Here is a 25,953-nt window from a genome sequence, read left to right on the forward strand (position 1 = left end):
CGCGAAATCCTGGAGGGACTGGTTATATAAACAATGCTGTTCTGTCAGGAAATGATCAGCTACCCAGACAAGCTACAAATAAATGAGAAAAGGCAGCTTGTACAATGTAAATACATTGTATAAGACAGTATATAAGCTATATCAGCAGCAGTTACTCATCAGTGATTGTTCTAAAAGTGTAGGTGTTTTATACTCAGATGGCACTACTGACATGGGACGAGGTTACCGTGACAACCCTGCTGTCTTGCACATGGAGGCATGGCAATGTCAAAGCTTTTCATTCTTTTTACAAAATTATACAGCCATCCTTACTAGAGTTTGATATCTAGAGATAAGTGCTGCTGTTCAACATCACTGACATGAATTATAGTGAAGCAGCATGAATACACCTGCTCACACACACTCCTGCTAGGATCTGCTGTCTGCAACATCACACCAGACCCCCCCCCCCCCCCCCCCCCGAACTGCAAGGTGCAAACCACTCATGACTCCTCCAACCATTTCAAAATACACTGTGTGTAAGAGAGCAGGTTTTATATCTTGGACAGGATGAAATGTCCTCACAAGGATATATAAAAAAAACCCTGATAGTTTTGATTTGATAGCATAGGGCAAATAGAAAACCTCAGCAGCTCGTTGACTGTTATTGACTTGAATCCGATCAACCGAGGTCCAGATAAGTATATAAACCCTTTTCCAGCTAAATAGATGTTCATGAACACCTTCCTGCAAAGCATTTAACAAATAAATCCATTCGCATCCAGTTTGATAACTGAAGCTCAGGGTCTCCAACCACGCAAAGAGCAATGAAAGACTCTTTATATCAAATAAACCACAAAACGGTCTGTTTATTACAACTATACTCATGACGTTGTTGCTCTCTCTCGTTCTCACACACTAAATCACAGATTTCATGAGAAGCTTTTGTTCATCAGGCCACAGCATTAGTATTTATATAAAATTAAAAAAAAAATAAACTCTACAGAAGAGAACCTTTATTGAGTAAAAAATGTAATTGTGTGTTTTTTTTTTTTTTATGAGAGCAGTAACAGCAACGGGGTTATAACATGAAATTGTGTATAGATGTAAGAAGTGTCACATTTACAGAGTAATGTCATGGCGTTCAAATGAGTGAATGTGACTGCAGAACATTCACCCTCTGCTTTAAAGCGTGTGGACAGTCAGTTGTTTTTTTGTTTTCAAAATATGTCGTCACACACATACATACATACACACACACACACACACACACACACACACACACACACACACACACACATATATATATATATATATAAAAATACAGAAAATAAAAACTAATCACTTACTGGAAGAAATAATCAACAGATTAATCAATTATCAAAATACTCGTGAGTTGCAGCCCTACAGGACACACAACATTCAGAGTCACTGTGACCAAAAATCACCAACAACAATAATTCTGGCAGTGTGAGAAATTTATGAATGAAAACTCAGTGCCATGACACATGTCTAAAACCCACCAATAAGAGGACAGCAAACTCACAGGATAGCTTCAAATACATTAGTGGTGATGGTGAAGCGTAACAGAAACATGCGCATGGACTGAAAAAAAAAAATCATTCCTTATCCCAGGTTCACTGAAACACTTTAGCGTTTATGCAAGACTTTTCTGCACGAGATCATCTGATTTCAGGATTGCGCTGGTTGATGGCGTAAACTACACAGAAAGTAGTCATTTTCTTTAAACACGGTGTGTCCCAAATCACATACATACCGTTCTACGCCATTTTGTAGTATAAATAGTGAGAGTAGTGTGTTCACACTGAAAACTCCAACAACTAGTAGTACACAGATGATCCAACGAAAAAACTAAGTGTGGAATGTTGGGCACTTCATGCACTCAATGGTCACAGTTTTGCTCACGTAGCGGAAGATGGACGGGATGGTTGGGGCTACCAGGTGCCAACAATAGCTCAAATTGCTCAGAATGGCAAAAAGGTCATGTTGGGCATAAAATGTAACACTGGCAAACAGTAAATTGAAGAAATTAATTTTCAATGACTTTGGGAAGACACAGTGGAGTAGTTTTTATTTTTGAGGGAACTGTGCCCCAAAAAATAGCTACACTCGTGCATGTTTGTGCGAATCATTTTACACCAGACTGCTATGTGGACGAGGGTCAATACAATGCAGGATTTGCTGAAAAGTTGATTCTCAAGGATCAAACCAATACCAATTGTTCGTGATCCAGCTTCATATCCAGAAGACGCAAGTATCGCACTTTATATTTTGTGAATGTAAACCCGAATGTGCTTGTTAGCAGATTCCACAGCTAATGCGGCTAAATTTACCACTGTCTCAGATTGTATTCACGGAGCCCAGAGCTATGACGACATTTTAATTTTTAACCCAAAAAATGCTTACTATCTGTATAATTCATAACCGCTCCTTTATTAGGCACAATTCAGTAAGGCGATTGTCTTTTTGAAACCTGGGTACGTTTTGTGCAAATCTTTTTACATCAGACTGCTTTGTGAATGAGCTTGTTTGCAGATTCCACAGCAAATGTGGCTAAAGTTACTACTGTCTCTGACTGTCTTCACGAAGTAAACATTCACAAACATCCTAGTTCATTCTCACAGTTGTTACTTCTGCCGGAGTCTCTCCTTCCTCAGTGTCTGACTCTCGTTCATACATATAGGGCTGAACACCGGTATTTACGATGTTGGTCATATTGGTTCTCCTGACTTGTTGTTGCTGTAGTATTCGAAGCACGATCTGTAAAGGTGCAATGATCTGTGGGGTATTTTGAGCTGAAACTTCACAGACACATTCTGGGGAAACCTGAGACTTATATTACATCTTGTAAAAAGGGACATAATAGGACTCCTTTAAAAGGCCACTGTAACCAGGTTAAGACAATAGATTTAGAGCTGGGGAGGCATTAGGAAATGTTAAAACGTAAAATCTTTCCACAGGATTTCAGGACAAAACATGGTTCAGGGAAATAACAGGTAATCCCAGGCCTTCATCGGGATCAGGAAATACATCTAGGCCACATTCAGTTATTTCAGCAGCTCACTGTGGGACAGACAGCATGCAGAAATGATTATAAAGATGATTAAAGCCGATGTTCCTCTGATGCCTCCTATGAGGCTTTTAATGTTGATGTTAGCATCACACTTCTAAATTTACCTTGGTCAACTTCTGTGGCAGAGAGCATGATATGAGTTATGTTCACAATTCTCTTACAACAATGCAATAAAGGTGATGATATCTGGGGAGTTACTGTTACCATCCTGAAGGTGATTATTTTACAAGAACAGCACACAATGTCCTCTTATTCCACAGCAATTAACTACAATTAAATTGTTTTTTTTTTTTAATAACGTCACACTTTTATCCAGTTATAATTACAACAATGCTGCGGAAGGTCCGCAAAACAAGTCCGTTCCTGTTCTCGCTTATGTTACAGCAGCTATACATTTTTATTAACGTTGACATCTACTGTGAAAACAGTCCAAGATATCATTGTAAATATCTTTGCGATGATTAAGACAAAAATCTTTGACAGCCCTAATACTGTATTCGCTCACAAAATATTACATGGTCATCTCTGTCATATTTTCACATTTCAACATTCCACATCGTCTGTGCTGTGAATGCAAAACAGAGTGCATTTTGCAGAATAATGAAAGCTAAAGCTTCAAAGAAATCAAACACAAAAAAGTGTGTCTGCTTTCTGACTCGAGGAAATGCTTTGAACTTTCTGCATTTCAACCTCAGTGCTAGTGTTTGTACAAACATCTTGCAGCACAATACAAAAATGAGCAACTATACCATGCACAACCTCCATAAACATGATTAAGTCGATGCCAATTAGCCTTTTCTTCATGTGCAAACATGAGTCATGGGCTCTCTAACTTTCTACCCCGTTAAAGCTGCCAAATACTGCAGCAGAGTGTACAAATATAAAAAAAAAAAATTCAGCCAGCTCTGGTCGTGTATTGCACAAGACCTTGTGACCTGTTCCGCATCAGACAACATTCCAGCTTTATTGGTTAGAGGGAAAGGGAAGATCAAGCAACGACAATCTCGGACTTAAATAGAGCTAAACTCCATACGAAGTCAGTAGACAAATTTATTGCTGAAGAAACAGCAGAAACTCCAAACACCAGGAGGCACAGGATGGTGTGATGAAGTGGAGTTACTCTTAACATGCTGAAATTATGTGTTTGTGCAAGTAATTAACTCTCGAGTAGAGCAGACGATTTCAGCCTGTAATCAATCATCGCTGAGCCAGTAAACACATGGCCGTGCGCCACCAGTATACATTACACTGCCAGACTAGTTACTGAACAACCAAGAAATATTAAAGTATGCTGAAGCTGATAAGATGACGTGTGTATTTGATTTACATGTATTTATTTGGCAGAAGCGTTGTGAGGCGAAGTCTGATTGAAGCACTGGGTAGGTCAGATAACACACTATATAGTTAAAAGTGTATGGACAGCGCACCATCACACCTACTTGTGGTTTTTCCCCAAACGGTGAACACAAAGCTGAAAGCACACAATTATCTAGAATGACTTCGTGCTGTAGCATTACAATTAAATGTTGCCTAGGTGTGTGTGTTGATCGTACTCAAGTCATATACAATTCAACGTCACATTAGGTCATTTTCTATGGATGTGGATTAGTGTTAGCTCTGACTGCCACCTGCAATAAGATCAGTGGGTCTAAACTGGCCACAGCATTGTATAAGGTCTGGATACGCCCTTTCCTTCAATAGCCTCTATTCCAGCTGGTTACGAATCCTTACAATTTCTTAAAGTGCTTTGTGAATCACTGCGCCTTCGGCTGTGGGTGGATAAGAGCGTCTGCCCAATGACTGGCTGTAAATACAAAGTTAAAATTCACAACACAAAAAAACATGGGAGAGGATTTTTTTAAAAATCACAAATCTACCAAAATGAAATGTAAATGATAATTCGGAAATAGTTTTGTCTTTATTCTGATGCAACAGATTCCTGATATAAAACAGGCATGCATTCAATTATATCTCAGACACAGCAGTAACAAACTGTACCTTTCCTTGTCATTGTTGTGGATTTTGCACCTTTAATATGCAGAACATTGAGATCTACCTCCCTGCAAGTTTCATCTCCAAACCAAAATCTAACACACCTGTTTTAGTTGATCAAGAGTTTCTTAAGGTGATGATGACTAGATGGTCCGGTGAGCAGCATTATGGTTGGAGCTAAAGTCTTCAGGAAAGTAGATCTCCAGGAACAGGGCTGGTGACCGATGTTTTAGAGTAAAGCTTTAAAAGGTTCACTTAACGGAAATTTCCAGGTAAAACATACACACAAAAGGTAAAAATTACATACCATTTAGAGTACCACCCCAGTGACGACGAGGAAAACAGTACGGATTACTACCCTTTTTTCTGAAAGTGTGTGAATAGTGACATGCTAGTATTTCATATTATCTCCCCACCCTCACTCCATTCACCCCCAGCAACATATCACTTGCAAAAGTCATTACACTTTGATGAAAGACTACAGAAAAAGCTAAACTTGCCGCATCATGCTCAAGAACCATGCACAGTTTGGTCATGAGCTTCCATTTGATATTTTCTCAAAGTTAAAACAAACTCTCTCAGCCTGCCTGTAATCCAACCACCTCCAATTTCTGATAAGCCAGAAAAGAGATAAGAGATGAAAAGCTTTCCACAAACACTGAATTGACCTACTACATTTTACTCATAAAAAAACAGTATGTTCTCTGATAAAGCATTAATATTCATGATGGCAGAATTTTTTCAGACTTATCAGCAAATACCAGCACTCCAATCAAAAAAAATAAATCACACATATAAACAAACTACATGGCACATCATTTGCATAAGAACTCTACATTCATTATACACATATACATATATATATACACATATACACATATACACACACACACACACACACACACACACATATATACATACATATATACATATATATACATATATATATACATACATATATACATACATATATACATACATATATATATATATATATATATATATATATATATATATATATATATATATATATATGTATATATGTGTGTGTGTGTGTGTATGATCATAATCAGCTTGGAGATAAAGCCAGATATGCAAAACATGCATTGTTTTTTTGTCCCACTCGGATCATCCGACTCCTCCCTGAGCTCAAATCGAAACTCAACTAAAAGTCATTTTTAATGCACACAATTTAATGCTCGCGCCAAAAGCCAGTCGATTAATCGACTACACGACACACGGCAGTAAAAACAGCACACGTGAGATTAGGTGAAATGTTAAAACATTCAAAATGTGCTTAAACAACACAGAAAAAGAAAAACAGACTTCGCCTGGTGCAGCGTGATAACAACAACTTTTGAAATAATAATAATAATAAACAAATAAATATATAATAATTTTAAAAAACACTGGTTCCTCGATTATTCATAAACCTTGTTAGAGCTCTGATTCAACTTCATCCTGTACAACACATTTTACAAACCAAAGAAGCAAACAAATCAAGCCCCTGACTCACCTTTAACTTACTTCCTCGGTGCAAACAGATGAAGGTTTCAGTCCCGACGCCGAATACAGGTTTAAAACGCGTCTACAGTTTACTAGTTTGAATTATAATTGCTCTTATTATTATTATTATTACTATTATAAGCGCTCGTCAAAAAACACCCCAGACCTCTTTTACAAAGTGAGCGCGTTAACATCTGCTGCTGATTAACGAACCTCCTGGTGGCGGTGGAGACTGAGCGCGCGCCCCAAAGTGGGCGTGTCCGCCAGGTTAGCTCAGATATAACGTCATCACGTATTCAAGTTACCGTAAATATCCGAATATTGTGAATAAAGACACGCGCGCGCACACTGTGACAACGTGAATCATCATCCAAATGACATCAGCTCTGAGATGCGCCAACACACTTCCCTTTATGCAGTTCCATAGGAATATTATGAATAAAACACTCTGCGTCAAGCCGTGCTGTTATAGGAAAATAATCAACAATAACACCTTGTGTGATGAAGGAAGCAGACTCACTGTTTCCACCCCGTAGTGTTATATTCCTCTTATACCACAGCAGTTTGCCGTTGATTACAAGTTATTACAGAAGAACGCTGTTTAATGTTGTGGAATATCCACGAAACAAGCTCTCACTTACATTATAGCAGCTATAAACAGTCGTTCATTCACCAGGCACCAGCCTCTCTCTTAAAATTAATAAGACACACAAAAAACATCTTATCATGTTGCTGAGTAACCACAAAATGTCCTGAAGATGTCAAAAAAGTTGCAGGTTTATCTCTGAATGTTACAAAGCACTGACACTGGAGACTCCATCCATAAAGGTAAAATAACCTCACAGATCAACGTTTACACAAGGTTTTTTTTTTTTTTTTTTTTAAATCTGTTTATGTGCAGCGTCTGTAGTACAAGTCCTTATGAATGAGCTGTTACTATAGAAACGATAAAGTACTAATAGAACCGAGCAAATTAATATAAACCTGTGATTTGCAGCCACACTACTGTCAAAGATGCTGTTCCAGAAAATTAATCAACACTTCCTGACCAATCAAGACTGAGAATGCGAGTTCAACAGTCACATTTTTAAATCTGGTTAAGGTTTGTATAATACACAGTTCTTTACTGTGAAATGTAGCAGTGTATGTAACATGGGAAAAAAAACAACAACAAAAGAGTGACACAAACTTGTTTTGGTATCTTTTATTTCCTCTTGTTCTCGCTCTCTCACACACTCCTCTTACGCCGTCTTGAAATGCACTACTGCATGGATGGATGATTGGATCAAAAATTTAAACAGGTACACAGATTTTTAAAAAAAAAAAAAAAAAGGCAGTCTTGGTACAAATGAAATGCCGCAAACACACTGAAGACATTTCACTTGATCAAGAAATCAAATAAATAATAGAGCTGATCATTTTACAATTGTGTCATTACAAATCTTGAGCAGTTGAGGGAGACGTTGCACAGGGCTTCATACTCTTAAAAACTAGACATCAACGTTCTGCTGTTCACTGGTTCAGAACTGGATCAGGGCTTTCATGTGAACATGTTTCATCTCACACAAATCGCTACACACACGCGCACGCACGCGTACACACACGCACACACACCCACACACACAGTCTCGCTTCCCTTTTCAGAATGTGCATTTAAGCATTCAATAGGGTTACACATGAGCGCAAAAGTTTACACACCCCAAGGCCAAAAGAAAAAAAAAGAAAGAAAAAAGAAAAAAAAAAAGGAGCATGGCAGAAATGTCATTCATAGCAACAAGCTGTTTTTGGTGTTGACCAAAAATGGTTAGAACATCGATGTTAATAACAGTGAGGGGAAAAACACAGCAATGTCAGTTCAGTCTCCTTTCTGATTCCTAATTATAATCTAAAACTAAATCCTTTTATCATATAGACTTTATATAATCTCAGATGTAATATTCAGCATTACATCTCTGTTTAAAGGTCTGGAAAATTTTCCAGTTGCAATCGCCTTACGTTTTGTAACAGGGTACAGCGGAAGTTATGATTATTATTAGGATACGAAATTTAATACATGGATTTGGTTTCATTTTTCCTTGGGGGATGAAAACTTTTGCACTCAGATATATGCATTTTTTGTTTGTGTTTGTTTTTTGTAACACTTGGGTCAAGTCAGATTGCTTGTGTCTATTTCCACACGTCTATGCTATGTCTGTAGGTTTTATTTAATTAGTGTTTTTTTTTTACTCAAGACTTTCAGTCAAATCTGCTCGTTCATGTGCTAAAAATAAATAAATAAATAAAAGTAAAAAAATTCAGCGGCTTTTTAAGGTACTTGAATACCTTCTTTCTGTCTATATATGGAGAAAGCATCCTGTCTCCTCTACAGACCACTACAGAACATCTCTTTCCTGCCATAGTGGAACCTGAAACAGGAAGTTAATATACCAGTCATGTAATTTGACGCCTGATCGCGTCGAGACGATTCACCTCGGTTCATTTGACTGTGGAAAAGAAAAAAAAAAAAAACAGCAAAAAACTTTCAGGTCTCAAACAAAATGTTCAGAACGTGCTTGGGACTTGAAAAAGTGTTTTAAAAAGCGCCTTTAATTTAACACGACTGTACATTTTGTGAAAAATTATGCTTCTTTTCAGTGTTTGTAAAACAGGAATGTGCCTCGCCTCTTTTCCTAACAGACAAACTAATAAGAAATCTATGTCCATGAATCCTGAACCCTGGTTCGAAATCCACTGAACTACATGCTATGCATGATCAATTCTTTACAAACATTTATTCATTTTTGGAAATCCCTGATTTTCACCTGCTTACACCATCGACTATCTGTTACGTTCACATTTTAATGCGTATAAAATCAAACACGCACTGTGTTTACGGGTGTGATCATTACAGATTCGGTTTTTAAAAAAAAAAATTTTTAAAAAGGGCAAAAGTGACATCTCGAACGATGACCTACAGCACCGTCGCTGTGCATTAAAACCATCACTTAAAACTTCGCATAAACGAACACACAATTTAAAAAAACAAAACAGACGAATACTTTGCGTGAAACACGGCTCGATACGTGCATGTGCAGAACAAGCGCCCTTAGACCTTCTTATCCAGAGCAGGCACACATAAAAATTATTTAAAAATACGAGCAAACTATAGAACGTTTTCTAGGTAGCAGCGTAATTACAGGCATGAAGCTGTCACTTTAAAAGGAGAGTGGGATAAAGACGATGCATATATTAATCATGAGTATATATTATGTACAGATTTTACACACGGCCTGAACACTGTAAAGGGCCGAGAAGGATTTTGCGTAAAAATCGTCGACGCTGAGGTTCAGGTGTCGGGCTGGTAAGACGGAAAGAGCTCTGTCCTTCCTTCACCTGCAGGATGAAAAGAAAACAGCAAATGTTCTGGGTTACTGAGATAAACTGCTTCAAAGTCTTTTTATAAAATCTAAACCAAGGGGTTAAAGGGATACGCAAACGTTATTCTTCAGTGTCATCTCCATTTACAGCATCTGTAGTACGTGTGTGTGTGTGCCATGGATAAGAAGAACAGAAATCCTGGTGCTTTCAGAGATGGATCTTTTTTTTGAGGGAAGAATCTATGGTCTGGCGTACAGATACAATACAAAATCCTCATGAACGTAACCAGAACTTTACTTTTTACTATATTGCTCCACAGTCTTGATTAAGTACGGAAAGAAACACTCCGTGCTCTGTGCCGTTATAGGAAAATAATCAACAACATGGTGGTGCACATGTGGTACACCACAGCAACTTGCCAACAATTAAAATTTTTATTTACATAAGCGCATGTCACTTTTTGAAAATCAGCTTATAGTTATATTGTATGTTGTGGATCGTCCACGAAACAAGTTATCACATACGTTATACGGTCATAAACGGCTCAAATCTGTTTTGAGGATTAGCCTAAGACGAGTCCCTGTGAATGAGCTGTTACTATAGAAACGATAACTTGTTATATTTAGAACGAGCACATTAATATATACCTGTGATTTGCAGCTGCGCTACTGTCAGAGCTGCTGTTATAGAAAATTAATCAACACCTCCTTTTCTGATCAATCAGGATCCAGAATCTGACAGCGCTGTGGTGTAAATTTTCATAAAGCACATATCCGTGTCATCCACACATCTTCACTGATGTAGTTATGAATTAGCATTTTAGCTTTCGTCACGTATTTTAAACATGTATTGACCGAATCCATATTAAGGTTTAAAGAAGTCCCTCCCACCTTTCAATGCACGGAAACATGTTGGAATTTTCATCTGTAATAATCACACACCCACGCACACAGATATTACAGATTACGTTGAAACACTGATGGAGTGTTCCTGTAAGGCTGTATTAAAGCAAGCCTCTCACATGGTTCTGCTGTACTCGATGCCACTCTTGGATGAGATGCTGGACCACGGCAGGAAGCTGCGCAGGAGACTCTGTGCTTGCCGGTAGATCCTCTGTGGAATGGAACAGGGGCTTAAGCTGGCCAGCGCTGATCCTATATGATGAATATAATCAGTGAGGAGCGCGTTAAGGAGAACTAAACAAATCAGAAGGAAAATTTTTTTAAAGAATTACAGTGTGGAGTCTGTTTAAAGTCAGAACACTGTGTGTAACATTTAGTAAAGTACAACCCCATTTCCGAAAAAGTCGGGACAGTATGGAAAATGCTAATAAAAACAAAGAGGAGTGATTTTTAAAAGTATTTTGACTTATATTTAAACAAAAAAGTATAAACACAAGGTATTTGATGTTTTACCTAATCAAATGCATAGTTTTGTGAAGGTAAACGGTTATTTTGAAATTGATGCATGCAGCGTTCAACCAATCCAGACAGAAGGCTTTTCTACTCGTCTGTCAATTCAAAACGCTCAGCATCTTGCGTTAACATTCAAACGGATGTGCAATAGGGGTGTGGCTTTGGAGGTAACATTAAAGAGACGAGCTGTGTGTGTTTAGATTCTGAGGTGGAATAATTGAGATGAAATTGAGGATACAGTGCACAGCCCCTGCTTCTAAGACACACACACACACGTATATATATGCATTCACAAAAGGATATAAGATGGTCCAAGGCGGATGTCCCCCGTTGATGTACAGGACGTAGGTGAAGCCGTCCTTCAGCACCCCTCGGATGGAGTAATAATAGGGCAAATAGTGATGCTGCTTAAAGTCTCTGTTCTCGTAGAAGTGAATAGCTGTGAGGTTGGTGGTGAGCACGTGCAGGTAGATGGCCTTGCAGTGGTCCTGCGCCGTAGTGGAGATGTGCTCCTTCAGACTGTCCAGCAACAGGGAGCCTTCCAGGTGTGAAAGATATTAACATTTAATCTCAAACTCACAAATAAAAACAAATGAACAGAAATACTTTTGATGTCTGATTCTATGAGGTTTTGACTGCAGTAATAATTTCCCTCGAGTTATTTTGGATTTGTTAAAGTGTCATGAACAGTGCGGTGTAGTTAAAATAATGATATAGTTGACACACTTGAAATGCAATTCAGACATTTTCATCAGCATCTTGGTTTCCTCATCAAGTTGATGGAAACATAACTAGACCACCAAGATCTACTGGTTCCGCTTTGGGCCAGTTCCTCTTTTTGAATGTGCAGTGAAAAAAACGGTCTTGGACTTTTGGACCTGCTGATCCGAGACTTGATTCAGACTCACCATCACAATTACAAACAATAAAACATTCACGATGCATTCAATGATCTCATTTGAATACGGCAGCTTTAAGTCATATCATTTAGCGTGAGATCATGCTAAAGTGTTCTTAATGACTCTTAATGAGAGGTGAAGTATTTTCTGGGTGTGATCTGATCAGCACAAGTGGATTTCAGAGGTAGGGTTCAGAACACGACAGCGCTACCTTGTGAAGCATGTTTTTATTTCACGTCTTACCTATTCCATGTTTTCGAAACTCCTTCACCACTCCTAAGCTCAGAATGTACGCAACCTGAGTGTCAACAGGAAAGCTAGAGGCCAGAATGTCCCCATCCTGACAGGAAACAGATATAGTGCAACAATCAGGAAAATTTACATCACCACATCATAACACGGAGAAAGACTGACACAACAGTTTTACATAAATCTTTCTACCATCATATACCAGCTTCACCGAAGCCTCTGTGACAGAAGACACGTCTCGTCCTGAAGTCAAAAGTCAATCAAGGACACATGGAGTGTGCAGTCTAATTACTCAGGTGCTATAAAAAGCCTCTTGACATCTCAGTGCTCCATTTAAATTGCATCAAGCACAGGAATTAAGTCCTAAATGTGAACATTGTAATGTTTCAAAATGTTCTCAGATCGATAAACACTTAGCTTAAAATATAAACAGCAAAAAAAAACACATCCTCTCACATTTTTATTTCCAGCAAATTTCTTAACGCATTAATATTTGCATGAACATAAAAACATTCAACAACTGAGACATAAACTGAACAAGTTTCACAGACATTTGAGGAACAGAAATGGAATAATGAGTCCCTGAACAATGGTGGGGTGGATATCAAAAGTAACAGTCAGTATGTGGTGTCCTCCAGCTGCTTTAAGTACTACAGTGCATCTCATCCTCATGGACTGCACCAGATTGGTCAGTTCTTGCTGTGAGATGTTACTCCACTCTTCTCGATCACGACTAGGGGGACACACGGTTACATGTAAATTTTCCCCTGCAAGAAAAATTTATCCTGTCTCCCTGTAGCACTGTCTTAGGCGTCTTACATTACAGACATTGCAGTTTATTGCTCTGGCCACATCTGCAGTCCTCATGCCTCCCTGCAGCAGGCCTATGTCATGTTCACGCAGGTGAGCAGGAACCCTAGACATCTTTCTTCTGGTGTTTTTCAGAGTCAGTAGAAAGGTCTCTTTAGTGTCCTAAGTTATTGTAACTGTGACCTTAATTGCCTACCACCTGTAAACTGTTAGCAGCTTAAAGGAGACCTATTTTGATAAGATGTAATATAAGTCTCAGGTATCCCCAGAATATGTCTGAAGTTTCAGCTCAAAATACCCCACAGATCATTTATTATACTAAAAATGCCCCTTTTCAGGTGGAGACGAAAACACGCTGTTTTTGTGTGCTTTTCTTTAACTGCAAACCAGCAGCCATTAAGCATTTTTGGGTTAAAAATAAAAATGGTCTCTGTGAATACAATCGGAGACCATGGTAACTTGAGCCGCAATAGCCATGGTATCTGTTGACAAGCTCATTCACAAAGCAGTCTGGTGTAAAATGATTTACGGTATTTTTGGAGGGCACATTTCCTTCAAAAATAAAACTACTCCACTGCGTCTTCAGTGGCTCTGATGCCAGGAGTACATGAAGACTCTTATGTTCATTCTTAAAGCCAACAACAGAAAACCTAAAGCTAATGAATCCGAGACATTCTTCTCATCACTCGTTATGCTTCCATCCAAAGTTGCGAATTTACCTTGTGCGCAAAACTGGAACATCGCACAAAACATTTGTGAATAAAGCACCATTTCCATCCAGTGAGTCGAAAAGAGCAAATGCATCACTTCCTGATAAACTGCCACCAAATATCAAAAAGAAAAATGGAATTTGCTGCAGTAGGAGAAGCCACTGTGGGCCTTTTTCATATATAATAAATTACCTGCGTCTCAGAGCGCGCAGACGAAAAGCAATAAACGCATTCATGTTATCTTGCGTTCGGAGGCTCGAGTCTGCTCTTTGAGAATGCAGTCGTGACGACAGACTTTGACTAAGGCATTTTAGAATGACAAAAACAACATTTCAGATGTTGTGCAAAGAGATCGGTCCGCTAGTTAGTTCTGTTATGCCATCCCATTGCTCCCCAGTTCCGACAGAAAAACGCATTGCTATTGTGCTGTATAAGTTGGCCACATGCACTGAATATCCAATCACGTCGGTCGATTATTCAATCACATGATTTGTTGAGGGAATTTTTTGATGCGCATCGAGAAATTTATTTGGTAAATGTGTTTCCATTGTAATTTATGCGCAACATTATCTTATCGATAAAGAATTTATCTGACTCAACTGAGCACATAAGATTTTTTATGCGCATCTTGGAGTTTCCATCCAACGTATTTTCATGCCATATTCCAAAATGCGTATAAAAATAGGTGGATGGAAACATGGCTACTGTAGCTGCTCCAGAGCAGAGAACATGGCGGACTGTGTGCAGCTCACTCAGGGGAGGAGCTATACTAATAGGGCAGAGTCCCTGGGCGGAGCTTGTTCCAACGTCACGTCACGATAGGGCGAAACTGAAAACGGCTAATTTTGAGACACTGACTACGTTTACATGGACAGCAGTAATCTAACTGGTGACCTTCTCTGAATAAGACAATATTGTGATTAAGGTGTTTACATTAGTTGCTTTTAGAATACACTTTTCATGTTCCCGTGTTGCATGTTATAGAACATGGATCGATTAACGGCACACGTCATTATGTCACCGTGCCACGCCGTCCCCACCAGAATTTCATGTATTGACATACAGTTTTGGGTGTTTTTATTTCAAGTGCGGTTAATTATTTGTCATGCTATACGTGCAGACAACTAGCATATAACAGACAACTGCTTGAAGCCGTGGGCTGCGTCCCAAACCGCGTATTTATCCACTATATAGTAGCCGAGATACATGTATTTCACCCACTATATAGCAGGTCAGTACGCGGTTTGGGACGCAGCCGTGCTCTCTTGTTTGCCGTAAAACGGTTGAGCACTGCCGTGTGTATGTGTCCTGTCTCAAAATGCGGTGAAAAGTCCCACACGACGTTAATAGTGTGATTAAGGTGTTTACATGTCTGTAATACACGTCAATAATGCGACTAAAACATGAGTACTCCACATGTCTTAATTCAATTTGTGTTTACTTTGAGTATGACTTTAATTGGATTAAGGTAATAAAAAATTGCTGTTTACATGGTAGTTTCTTAATCAGAGTATTGTCTTAATCGGGTTAATATCAGATTATTGTTGTCCATGTAAACGTACTGACTGTTTATGATTTATTGGGAATATTTATATTAAAAAAAAAAAAAAAGGAGTGGGTGGATTTTTACCATTGTAGGGTGGTTGTATACACAAACTGCCAAAAGACATTTATGTTCAAACACCATTTAACAGGTGCATGTGCAATAATTGTTTATGGTTCACTGAACAAGCATGAAAAACATCGTTTAAACCCTTTCCAATAAAGATCTGTAAAACATATTTGGATTTTATAAAACTCTCTTTAAACTACACTCTCTGTTTCTTTGTTTGCTGAGTATATATAATTTTAGGTTTTTTGAGTCATTTGAGATTGTATATTTAAATGATTCATTGCATGTGTCATCAAACATGCAGGAGTTTGGTAAATAGTAGGGATGCACCGAATGTTCGGCAACCGAAATTAGCAAAAAAAAGCATTTTCGGTGTTCGGTCGAATAAGTTTGACCGAAAAATGACATGTTTGATGACGCGACCAAATAGCCTAGCAACCAGAGTGAGACACGCGAATGCCATGACCTCGATGAGGGGGTGCGCGCGTGCACGAGCTACGCGCTCTTCGGATGTTTACTGTTTTGTTTCTGTTCCGGAGTATTCTGTCACGTCGCGAGACGTAAGGGAGTAGAGTACGGAAGCAGGTAAAGACGTATTTATTTAAGGGCAGGCAGACAAATCCAAATCGTAATCCAAAAAACTTAGTCAAGACAGGCAAAGGTTTCGGGCGATCGGCAAACAGGTATAAACGGAGGAAAACCAGGAATCAAAGTCACGGTCACAGAAAACAGGGTCACAACACAAAACAAGAAACATGAACTAGTACTATGGACTGGGAGCTGAAAAACCAGCGGGGACTAAATGAACTAATCTATAGTTTAAACTAACTAAATCTATCAAGGAACATAATATTAACAACATATCTAACTATACTATATCTACTATAATACTCCGCGAGGTGTACAGGGACACGAGCGGTATATATCCCCAATATAATCAGCCGTATAGAACCGAATAGAACTATTTTTTGCACTCGTCAATACATTTTTTTAATGCACTTTTTTGTTGTAGGCTACAGAGCGTTACATTCTTTCAGCAGTCACTTATAGGCCTAACATAGGCTATTCAAGGGGGGCTCAAAGATGACCACATCAAAATATTTTCATTTTACTAATTTAAAGTTATATTGTACCTTGTTGGTAGCCTATGTCTGGTGGAATGAAAAATGTTCAGTGTTAAATAAATGTTTTGAAATTGTAGTTTTTGTAATTGATTTTTTTCTTTGAAAAGCAAGACAAAATAGTAAAAAGCACATTCTGACTATTTCATTTATGTGATAGTGAAAAATATGGCAAAATAAATGGAAAAAACGTGAAAAAAAAAGTGTTCGGTTTCAGCCTTCCGCCAAGTTTTTCATAATATTCAGTTTCGGCTTCAGCCAAGAATTTTAATTTCGGTGCATCCCTAGTAAGTAGTAGTGCAAAAATAATTATTTGTCACATTTTTGACTACTACTGTAGGCACCGAAACACTGGCAATCTTCAGTTCAAACAGTCTGAGCTCTAACTGAAGGAGAGAGTAGCAAATCTCAGTTTTGATTCAGCGAAATGATTCACCAATTCAAACACTGATCTGCTGAATGAGAGAGTAGTGAATATATACGTTTTGACGAGAATCGAATCTTGGGTCTTGACTGAAAGATTCTGTTGATTCTTTTGATCACATGATTCCCTGAATGAGAGAGGAGCAAACCTCACCTTACCAAACAATTCAAACACAACTCTATGTGCTGGACAAGAGAAGCTTGAATTACAGTATTAACTGAAAGATTCACTGATTCAAACACTGGATCTGATAAAAAACAGAGGAATGGATCTTGCTCTTGACCAAATGGTTCACTGACTCAAATTCTGATTCTCTGAATGAGAGAAGAGAAAATCTCAGTCATGATGGAAAGGATTCATCGATTCAAACACTGATGTGCTGAATGAGAGTGCTGTGAAGCTACCTCTTGACAAAAGATTCACTGATTCAATCGCTGATTCGCTGAACAAGACAGGAGCGATTCTAGACCTTGACCAATTGAGTCACTGATTCACTGAACGTGAAAGTGATGAATCCCAGTTTTTAGTCAAAGACTCACCGATTCGAACACTGATCTGCTGAATCACTGAGGCATGAATCATTCTCTTCACTGAAAGAGTCACAGTTTCAAACACTGACTCGCTGAACAAGACAGGAGCAAATCCCCGTCTTGATCAAACAGTTCACTGATTCACTGAATGAGAGAGGATTGACTGTTAGTCTTGACTGAAAGATTCACTGATTCAAACACTGGATCTGCTGAAAAACAGAGGAATGATTCTTGCGCTTGACCATATGAGTCACTGACTCAAATTCTGATTCCTTGAATGAGAGAGGAGTGAATCTCAGTGTTGACTGAAATTATTCACTGACACAGTGTTCCAATTGGAGAGAATCATCGTCCTAACTCACTGAACACTGACCTGCTGAATAACGGAAGAATGAATTTCGGTCTTGAGTTAAAGATTTAAACAATAGTCTGGTGAACAAGAAAGAAGTGAATCTCTCAGTGTTTCAGTCTTGTCCAAAAGACTCACTGATTTACTAAAAATAAAAAGAGAAGAGAATCTTGATCTTGGAACAGAAATGTTTCTCTCACCGCCTACTGCTTAACGTTCACAGTGTACATGTTTTCAATGCAGTATGGGTCAGAAAACTAAGGCTTGACAATGCTTTCATTACAAGCCGCTGCTTTAATGCAAGGACCTAAACGTGCTCAGACATCGACAAAAGCTTTCCAACCTCTTTGTGCACTTTTGTTCTGCCCTTTATTTCAGCCACAATCATCCCCACGATGCCACCCTTGAAGGTAGCGGCCAGGGAAAAGAACTTCTTGTTCGACGTGATGTCATGATACCACGAGTCGGGATACCTGAGGAGGTGCAGAAGAGATGCTGTTTATAGGAAACACTGGAAAAACAAAAAAGGCAATATTGGTCTTCCTGTCACAAATGGAGCACTTGGGGATCACTTTTGCCGATTCCATGATATAAATAGTGCGTACTTACTCGATGGGGAACCAATCACCACACAGCACTTTAACACTGTCTATGTCATCTTGGCACAGGAGGCGGAGTTTGATTTCGCTGAGCGCAGTGGGCGGCACCACGTCAGTCATTCACACCTAAAAACAAACAAACGGCTTCAGTTTCATATGCGTACACACGTTCATGCTGTTATTAGGACACACTTATTTGATACGTTCTTAATAATTACACTCTTAATATACACAGATCGGCCATAACAATAAAACCACTGACAGGTGAAGTGAATAACATTGATTATCTCGTTACAGTGGCACCCGGCAAGGGGTGGGATATATTAGGCGTCAAGTGAACAGTCAGTTCTCGAGGTTGAGGTTCTGAGCCCCTTTGACAAGGGCTAAATTGTGATGGCTAGATGACTGGGTCAGAGCATCTCCAAAACAGCAGGTCTTGTGGAGTGTTTCCGGTATGCAGTGGTTAGTACCTACCAAAAGTGGTCCAAGGAAGAACAACTGGTGAACCTGCACCTAAGGCTCATTGGTGCACATGGGGAACGAAGACTTGCCCTTCTGGTCCGATCCCACAGAAGAGCTACTGTAGCTGCCTCTGATAGAAAGGAGTCAGAACACAGCGCATCACAGCTTGCTGCATATGGGGCTGCGTAGCCGCAGACCGGTCAGAGCGCCCATGCTGAGCCCTGTCTGCAATCAAAAGCTCCTACAATGAGCATCAGAACTAGACCATGGAGCAATGGAAGAAGGTGGCCTGGTCTGATGAATCATGTTTTCTTTAACATCATGTGGAGGGACAGGTGCGTGTGCATCGCTTACCTGGGGAAGAGATGGTACCAGGATGCACTATGAGAAGAAGGCAAGCTTGTGGAGGAAGTGTGATGCTCTGGGCAATGTTCTGCTGGGAAACCTTGGGTCCTGGCATTCATGTAGATGTTACTTTGGCACGTACCACCTACCTAAACATTGCTGCAGACCAAGTACACCCCTTCATGGCCATGGTATTCCCTAATGGTAGTGGCCTCTTTCAGCAAGATAATGCCCCTGCCACACTGCAAAAACTGTTCAGGAATGGTTTGAGGAACAAAAAGTTCAAGGTGTTGACCTGATCTCCAAATTCCCCAGATCTCAATCCCATCGAGCATCTGTGGGATGTGCTGGACAAACAAGTCCGATCCATGGAGGCCCCAAATCACAACTTACAGGACTTAACGGATACATGCCTGGACGGGTCAGAGCTGTTTTGGAGGCACAAGGGGAACCTACACAATATTAGGCAGCTAGTTTTAATGTTATGGCTGATCGGTGTATACAAGGGCATGCACAGTGAGATATGGGAGATCATGACCAACTTCTGCGTTTTCACATGGTCGATTAATATCATAACAAGGTTCAGTCGTGATTGTTTTCATAACTTTCGACCCGTAGCTACCTCATGAGCTCGCCATTTTACTGAAGATAAAAATGCAGGATTAGATGTTCTACTGTGTTACTTTATCAAATTTAAGCTTAGTGGAAATATTTGACATTCAATATGTCTGATGTACGCAAGTACACATGAAAAATGCATTTATCTGGAGCGAGCAGCTTCAGTCATAACTCAAGATAAATTCTCAGTGACAGCCATCACCCACCCAAGCCATGGCTTTACTGATTAAAACAGCACACAAGCATTATAACCGTCTTATTACCTTCCAATCACCCCAACAACAGATATGACAGCTGCCATAACCCCCTACTGATCAGTATTAGTTATAAAGAACTAGGATCAGAGCTATGCTGCTTATTCTTAATAAAAGTAGCTTTGAAAGAAAATGTAAACACCCAAGAACTGACAACACAAAGATAGCTAATTAGCAATAATGTCAATTAAATGACTAGCTAAAGACACCTAGCTAGCTCCCGTTTATGTTTCACATTAAAGAAAAGACTAAAACTTTTAAGTAAACTCGGATAATAAACATTCGATATGTGTATAATTTATGCCATGACAAATGAGAAGTTGTCTGTTTAGACAGCAGCAACCTAACTAGCCAACCTAGCTAGCACGCTAACAGGCCGGCTAGACAATAAGAATAAGATTTGGTTGTTGTTGATGATGTTGTTGTTGATGTTGTTGTTGTTTTAAACCTGCCTTATTTGGCGGTCGGAAAAGCGGAAGTCTTGACGAATACTCGGCTCGGCGTCCGCGAAAAATATTCACAGCGGCGGAATCATGGTAGCGACAGAGAGAAGACTTGCCCCCAGAACGGAGATGAGACATTCGGTTAGCGACTTCGGTTTTGCTCTGTTAGCGTCTTAGCAAGTTAGCTTCCGAGGCTAGCGCGTCCACAAACGCTAGCAACAGCTCGGCCTCTTCCGGGAGGAGGGGCCTCACGTGTATTAATTACGCTCTTTGTGGCTGCGTCCGAAATGGCAACTTACTCCCTTTATAGGCGCACTACAAAAATATAATCGTTATATGCTATTTAGTGCACTATATATGATAATGGGCGGAATTTGGGAGTGAGCCAAAGCGAATAAGATTTACGCCGTTTAGTACAATACATAAATCTATCAGAAAAATTCCTATTATGATTAATTGTTTTAATGTACTTTCAACTAGATTACGTATTTAAGTAAAGGAAAAACAAAATAAGAATTTTAGGGTGCAATACATTGTTTACCTGCTTATTACAACCCTTGGCAAAAAGTATGGAGTCACCACATTTAGATTTTCACCCGTTTTTTTAAATTTTATTTTATTTTTCACTTTGTAGCAAATCACAGATATAACACAAAACAATTTTTGTTTAATAGCTGAGCATTCTGGCTTCATGAAACATATCTCAAACAAATTAAATTATTTTATTTTTTCCCAAATCAAGTAGAGGAAAAAAATTAAGGAGTCACCTGGTAATTAGCATTTTTAAAACAAATACCAGCACAAGTCTAAAAATGCAAATTAGTCTGCAGTTAAAAGGTAGCGCTTACAAACCTTAAAATAGTGCCTACAGACTTTAAAATGGTGCTTAAAGACCTTAAAATAGTGCTTACAGGCCTTAACAAGCTGTTCCACTCGGCTAATTGAAAGGAAATCATGCACCAACAAGAGAGTTGTCAATTGAAACAATGGAAAGGATTATTAAATTCCTTCAAGAATGAAATCTGACAGGGAGTGTGGCAAAAGATGTTGGTTGTTCCAGTCAGCTGTGTCTAAAATTTGGTGCAAGTATAAACAAAATGGGACGGTTTTAAAAGGAAGATATACGGCTACACCAAGCAAGACGTCAAAGCATCAGGATAGAAAATTCAAAGCGATATGCCTTGAAAATAGAAAATGCACAACAAAACAAATGAAAAACAAATGGGTGGAAATAGGAGTCAATGTTTGTGACAGAATTGTAAGAAATCGGTTGAATGAAATAGGATAGAAAAGCCAAATGAAAACCAGCACTAACAACTAAACTCAGCAGTTAAAGCTCTGGGTTACTGGTCAGAAGGTTGGGGGTTCAAGCCACAGCACAGCCAAGCTGCCTCTGTTGGGCCCCTTAGCAAGGCCCTTAACGCGCTCTGCTCTGCGGCACCATATCATGGCTGACCCTGTGCTCTGACCCCAACTTCCTAACAAGCTGGTATATCAAAGAAAGAATTTCACTGTGCTGTAATGTATGTGACAAATAAACGCTTCTTCTTATTAAACAGAAGAAAACAAGGTTACAGTGGGCTAAAGATAAACAATCACGGAGTGTGGACGATTGAATGAATGATATTCAGTGACGAATCACAAACCTGCATTGGCCAACAAACATTGGAAAACAATCAAATTTCTCACTCATTGATGATATGGGGTTGCATGTCAGGTAAAGGACTAGCGGAGACCTCAACAGTCAATGCACAGATGTATTCTCAAATTTTGGACACTTTTCTGATTCCATCGATAGAAAATAGGTTTGGTGATGATGAAGTCATTTTTCAGGATGATAATGCATCTTCCCACAGAGCAAAGAGTGTTAAAGCTTATTAATTAAAGCTATATTAATATTGAACAAAAATTATGGTTTGTCCCATTTTTAAAGCATTATTTAATGTACATTCAATGGGATACGTATGTAAGTAGAGTAAGTATAAATAAAATAAATGAAGTGTTTTAGAGTGAAATGCAATGTTTATTTGAGATAGTGTCAGGATTAGTTACTGCCGAGATGTTGAGGCAGGTTCTACAAACCCCGTCAGCTTGCATGGTGTCTCTGCCTCCTCCTGTTCTTTGTCGGTCATAGGGAGGCAGTAATGGACTCGTTTATGAAAGTGAATGCTTCCTGTTCTGAGGCTTGGCTTTTCTTCACCAGCGTGTTAGCTTTCTCGGTCTTCTGCTGGTCTTCCTCCACTGGCAGAATGCAGAAAGGAAGCTGAGCCTGCCTTCTATAATGCTTTTCCTAAGATCACGTTTAAGAGAGAACAAACTCATCATAATGTTTCTACATTAAAATAAAGTAATAGTGCAAGCAACAGCACTAAAACTTCTGCAACTAAGTTAGAACTGTGGGCTTTAACACTTTCCAGTGATAAATCACTCAGTAATCAGACAGTTATTACAGCATCATGAAACATTAAACTACATGTTCTGATATTTTAACAGGGGTGTTCATGTCATACATCATAAAAGACAATCTTAGTATCTATTAATTTTAATTGTAGGAGAGAACTGGTTAATTTGAACTGTTTCTCTGCTATTTTCGTCTTCCGAGTTTAAAATCTCGTCGTCTCACACGTCACAGGTAGTGACGTGGCAATGTACTATAGTTCAATGATGCATCGGTGTCTCATAATTATTCATGAGCCTGTGTGTTCTTATTCTATGAGAAGATGCTGTCTGTTAATTATTCATGACAGCACTGTGCTTTCCTACAGATGTAGTAGATGAGAGAGGCGTTCAAATGGGTCAGAGGTGTTTGTTTCAGTGGTGTAAGAGTTCGAGTGTGTTTATTCTGGAGCGCTATGAGAATTGGAGAAAGGTGGACTTCGGACTTGCTCATGAAAGTAGTTTGCGTCTACACAATGACATGGTACTCAGTCCCAAGGACTTTTCCATCCCTTCAAGTGAACCATGTGTCTAATTTTAACCAACAGTTTTACTTGCCTTTTGAGCTAATAAAACCGCTTAAAGCTCCGCAGGATATCACGTGCAAAACTATACAGTGAGAGTCCGTGTTGAAGGAAGAGCCTTCGCCTTTTATTCATGACAACTCGAGCCTATTAGCTAGCTACCATTCCAACACTTCTCCCATCCACGCTGAGTCAGGCTCGAGGAAAACAATATAATAAAATATTATAAAAAACTGTACATATAATATATAATATAATAACATATATATAATATTAAAGCGGGGCACACGGTGGCTTAGTGGTTAGCATGTTCGCCTCACACCTCCGGGGTTCGATTCCTGTCGGGGCCATGTGTGTGCAGAGTTTGCATGTTCTCCCCGTGCTGTGGGGGTTTCCTCCGGGTACTCTGGTTTCCTCCCCCAGTCCAAAGACATGCATGGTAGGCTGATTGGCGTGTCTAAAGTGCCCGTAGTGTATGAATGGGTGTGTGAGTGTGTATGTGATTGTGCCCTGCGATGGACTGGCACCCTGTGCAGGGTGTACCCTGCCTCGTGCCCGATGCTCCCTGGGATAGGCTCCAGGTTCCCCGCAACCCTGAAGAAGGAGTAAGCAGTAGAAGATGGATGGATGGATAATATTAAAGCTCCACAGGCCGTTGCATGTAAAACTGTACAATGAGAGTCCGTGTTGAAGGGAAAAGCCTTCGCCTTTTAAATCATGAAAAGCTCGAGCCTATTAGCCAGCTACCATTCTGACACTTCTCTCATCCTCGCTGCCTCCAGTTTTATTTTTGTTTTCCTCCATAGTCATACCAGGGACTAATGGTTCAAATAAACAGGGCAGAGGATCTGCACCATTATCTAGTGTGTCTTTATTTAGCCCTGGAGATTCAGGAGGAGAGAAGTCCTCTGCCTCATCTGCAAACTTTTTGTCACTATCCATCTTTATTGAGTGTTCTGAAGGCTCGCCCCCTCTTCCTCCCCTGCCACGCCCACTCTAGTTTCAAATCCTAACAGTTTTCTGGGGGCTCGTTACGGGATAAGTATTGAGGGTGAGGAATAATTTTAATTTGTTTCCTCTGCCTTGAAGTAGATATCTCATGTATCCCAACTGTACTACATGCATTGCATAAATATTCCGTGGTGTTCTATGGAAGCAATTGAAAGTAACTGTTAGTTGAACCTTTATTTTGGCTCCGGCCACTGAGTAGTGTTTCTCTCAGCATTATTGTAAATATATATAGTTATTTGGCTCCGGCCGCTGAGTAGAGTTTCTCTCTGCACTATTGTATTACGCTATTGTCAAAGAATTTTGAAATAGGAGGATAACATGAGTCCATCTCAGTCGTGCGCTATATTGTTTTCTTTTTTTTCCCCTCTGTTCCCCTTTCTGTTTGAACATACTTTACCACCACGCTGCACCTTCCTACTGCCTTTATTGTATGTTGTCCTTGTTGTGTGTTATTTGTTCTGTATGTAAATCATTAGGCATGGGTGGAAGTGGTCAGTCTAAATCAGTGATCTCAAACTGACAATTATTCAGGAAGTACAGCTGACTCCACTACCGAGTCTCAGGAGATAACTGAGACTCGGCATAACTGCTCATCAAAGTTATCTCCTTTTGAAATCATAATGGGCAGACCAGTTCCAACCCTGTGGACTAAAGCTAACCCTGGTGTTTCTTTTACAGGAGACCTGGACATGATTGTCAGCAATTGCACTCGTGTTAATTGAAAATATGCATGGTAATGTATTTGCTTCTCTCCCTTTATCTGCAGAGAAACCTACTCCCCTTTTTCCCAGGTGATACAATACTAGAAAAGCCTCAACCCCAGGAAGTATGGAAAAGCCGCCTTTGGACCTCACACAACGGTGATAGCCGTTGTTCACATGGCCATACTGACTCTCAACCCCAATGGATTCACGCTAGTAGACGGAAACAGTGTCTTACCAGAAACAGCTCACTCGAGAAAGGAGAAAATTCACAATCAAGCAGCCCTTAGGGGGCCTCGTCGCATCTCACCTTAACACATACACATATAGATTTTATTGTATTAGTCGTGTTAACACATACATGTATAAACAACGTCTCATGCCCTGTATGGAGGGAGCATGGGAATGGTGGGAGCTGTCATAGGCTCAAGGATCCCTAGGCGTTCCTCGCCGCTTATGGAGAGAGTGTGTGCAGGTCCTGTTGGTACCTAAGATGGCATTGATAATTTGTGT

General features: G+C 39.6%; 2 protein-coding genes across 3 annotated transcripts in view; both read right to left on the reverse strand.

Moving 5' to 3' along the window:
- The window catches only part of carhsp1 (calcium regulated heat stable protein 1), a 33,185-nt gene extending 26,251 nt beyond the window's left edge, over positions 1 to 6,934 (reverse strand). Inside the window, exon 1 of the mRNA XM_053651990.1 lies at positions 6,582 to 6,934. The gene's annotated coding sequence lies outside the window, so the exon portion shown is untranslated. The remainder of the gene's footprint in view (positions 1 to 6,581) is intronic.
- A 962-nt stretch (positions 6,935 to 7,896) lies between these two features.
- On the reverse strand, positions 7,897 to 21,058 carry nat15 (N-acetyltransferase 15 (GCN5-related, putative)). Of its 2 annotated transcripts, XM_053651959.1 has the most exons (7): positions 20,778 to 21,056; positions 18,657 to 18,772; positions 18,391 to 18,520; positions 12,486 to 12,582; positions 11,647 to 11,881; positions 10,950 to 11,102; positions 7,897 to 9,943 (listed from the first exon to the last, which is right to left on the reverse strand). In XM_053651959.1, the coding sequence occupies exons 2-7, from the start codon at positions 18,764 to 18,766 to the stop codon at positions 9,940 to 9,942; spliced, it is 729 nt and encodes a 242-aa protein (XP_053507934.1). In that variant the 5' UTR covers positions 18,767 to 18,772; positions 20,778 to 21,056; the 3' UTR covers positions 7,897 to 9,939. The 2 variants fall into 2 exon arrangements, with proteins under 2 accessions (XP_053507934.1, XP_053507942.1); XM_053651967.1 differs by lacking the exon at positions 7,897 to 9,943 and having other exon boundaries at positions 10,946 to 11,102; positions 20,778 to 21,058.
- Positions 21,059 to 25,953: the final 4,895 nt, after the last annotated feature.

The sequence above is a fragment of the Ictalurus furcatus genome, chromosome 2, assembly GCF_023375685.1.
Source record: "Ictalurus furcatus strain D&B chromosome 2, Billie_1.0, whole genome shotgun sequence".
NCBI lineage: Eukaryota > Metazoa > Chordata > Actinopteri > Siluriformes > Ictaluridae > Ictalurus > Ictalurus furcatus.

Coding starts and splice junctions, on each gene's coding strand:
- nat15 (XM_053651959.1), bottom strand. CDS start 18,766: ATGACTGACGTGGTGCCGCCCACTGCGCTCAGCGAAATCAAACTCCGC. Junction 18,521..18,656: donor GGTGATTGGTTCCCCATCGA/GTAAGTACGCAC, acceptor GCACCTCCTCAG/GTATCCCGACTCGTGGTATC. Junction 12,583..18,390: donor GAACAAAAGTGCACAAAGAG/GTTGGAAAGCTT, acceptor GTTTCCTGTCAG/GATGGGGACATTCTGGCCTC.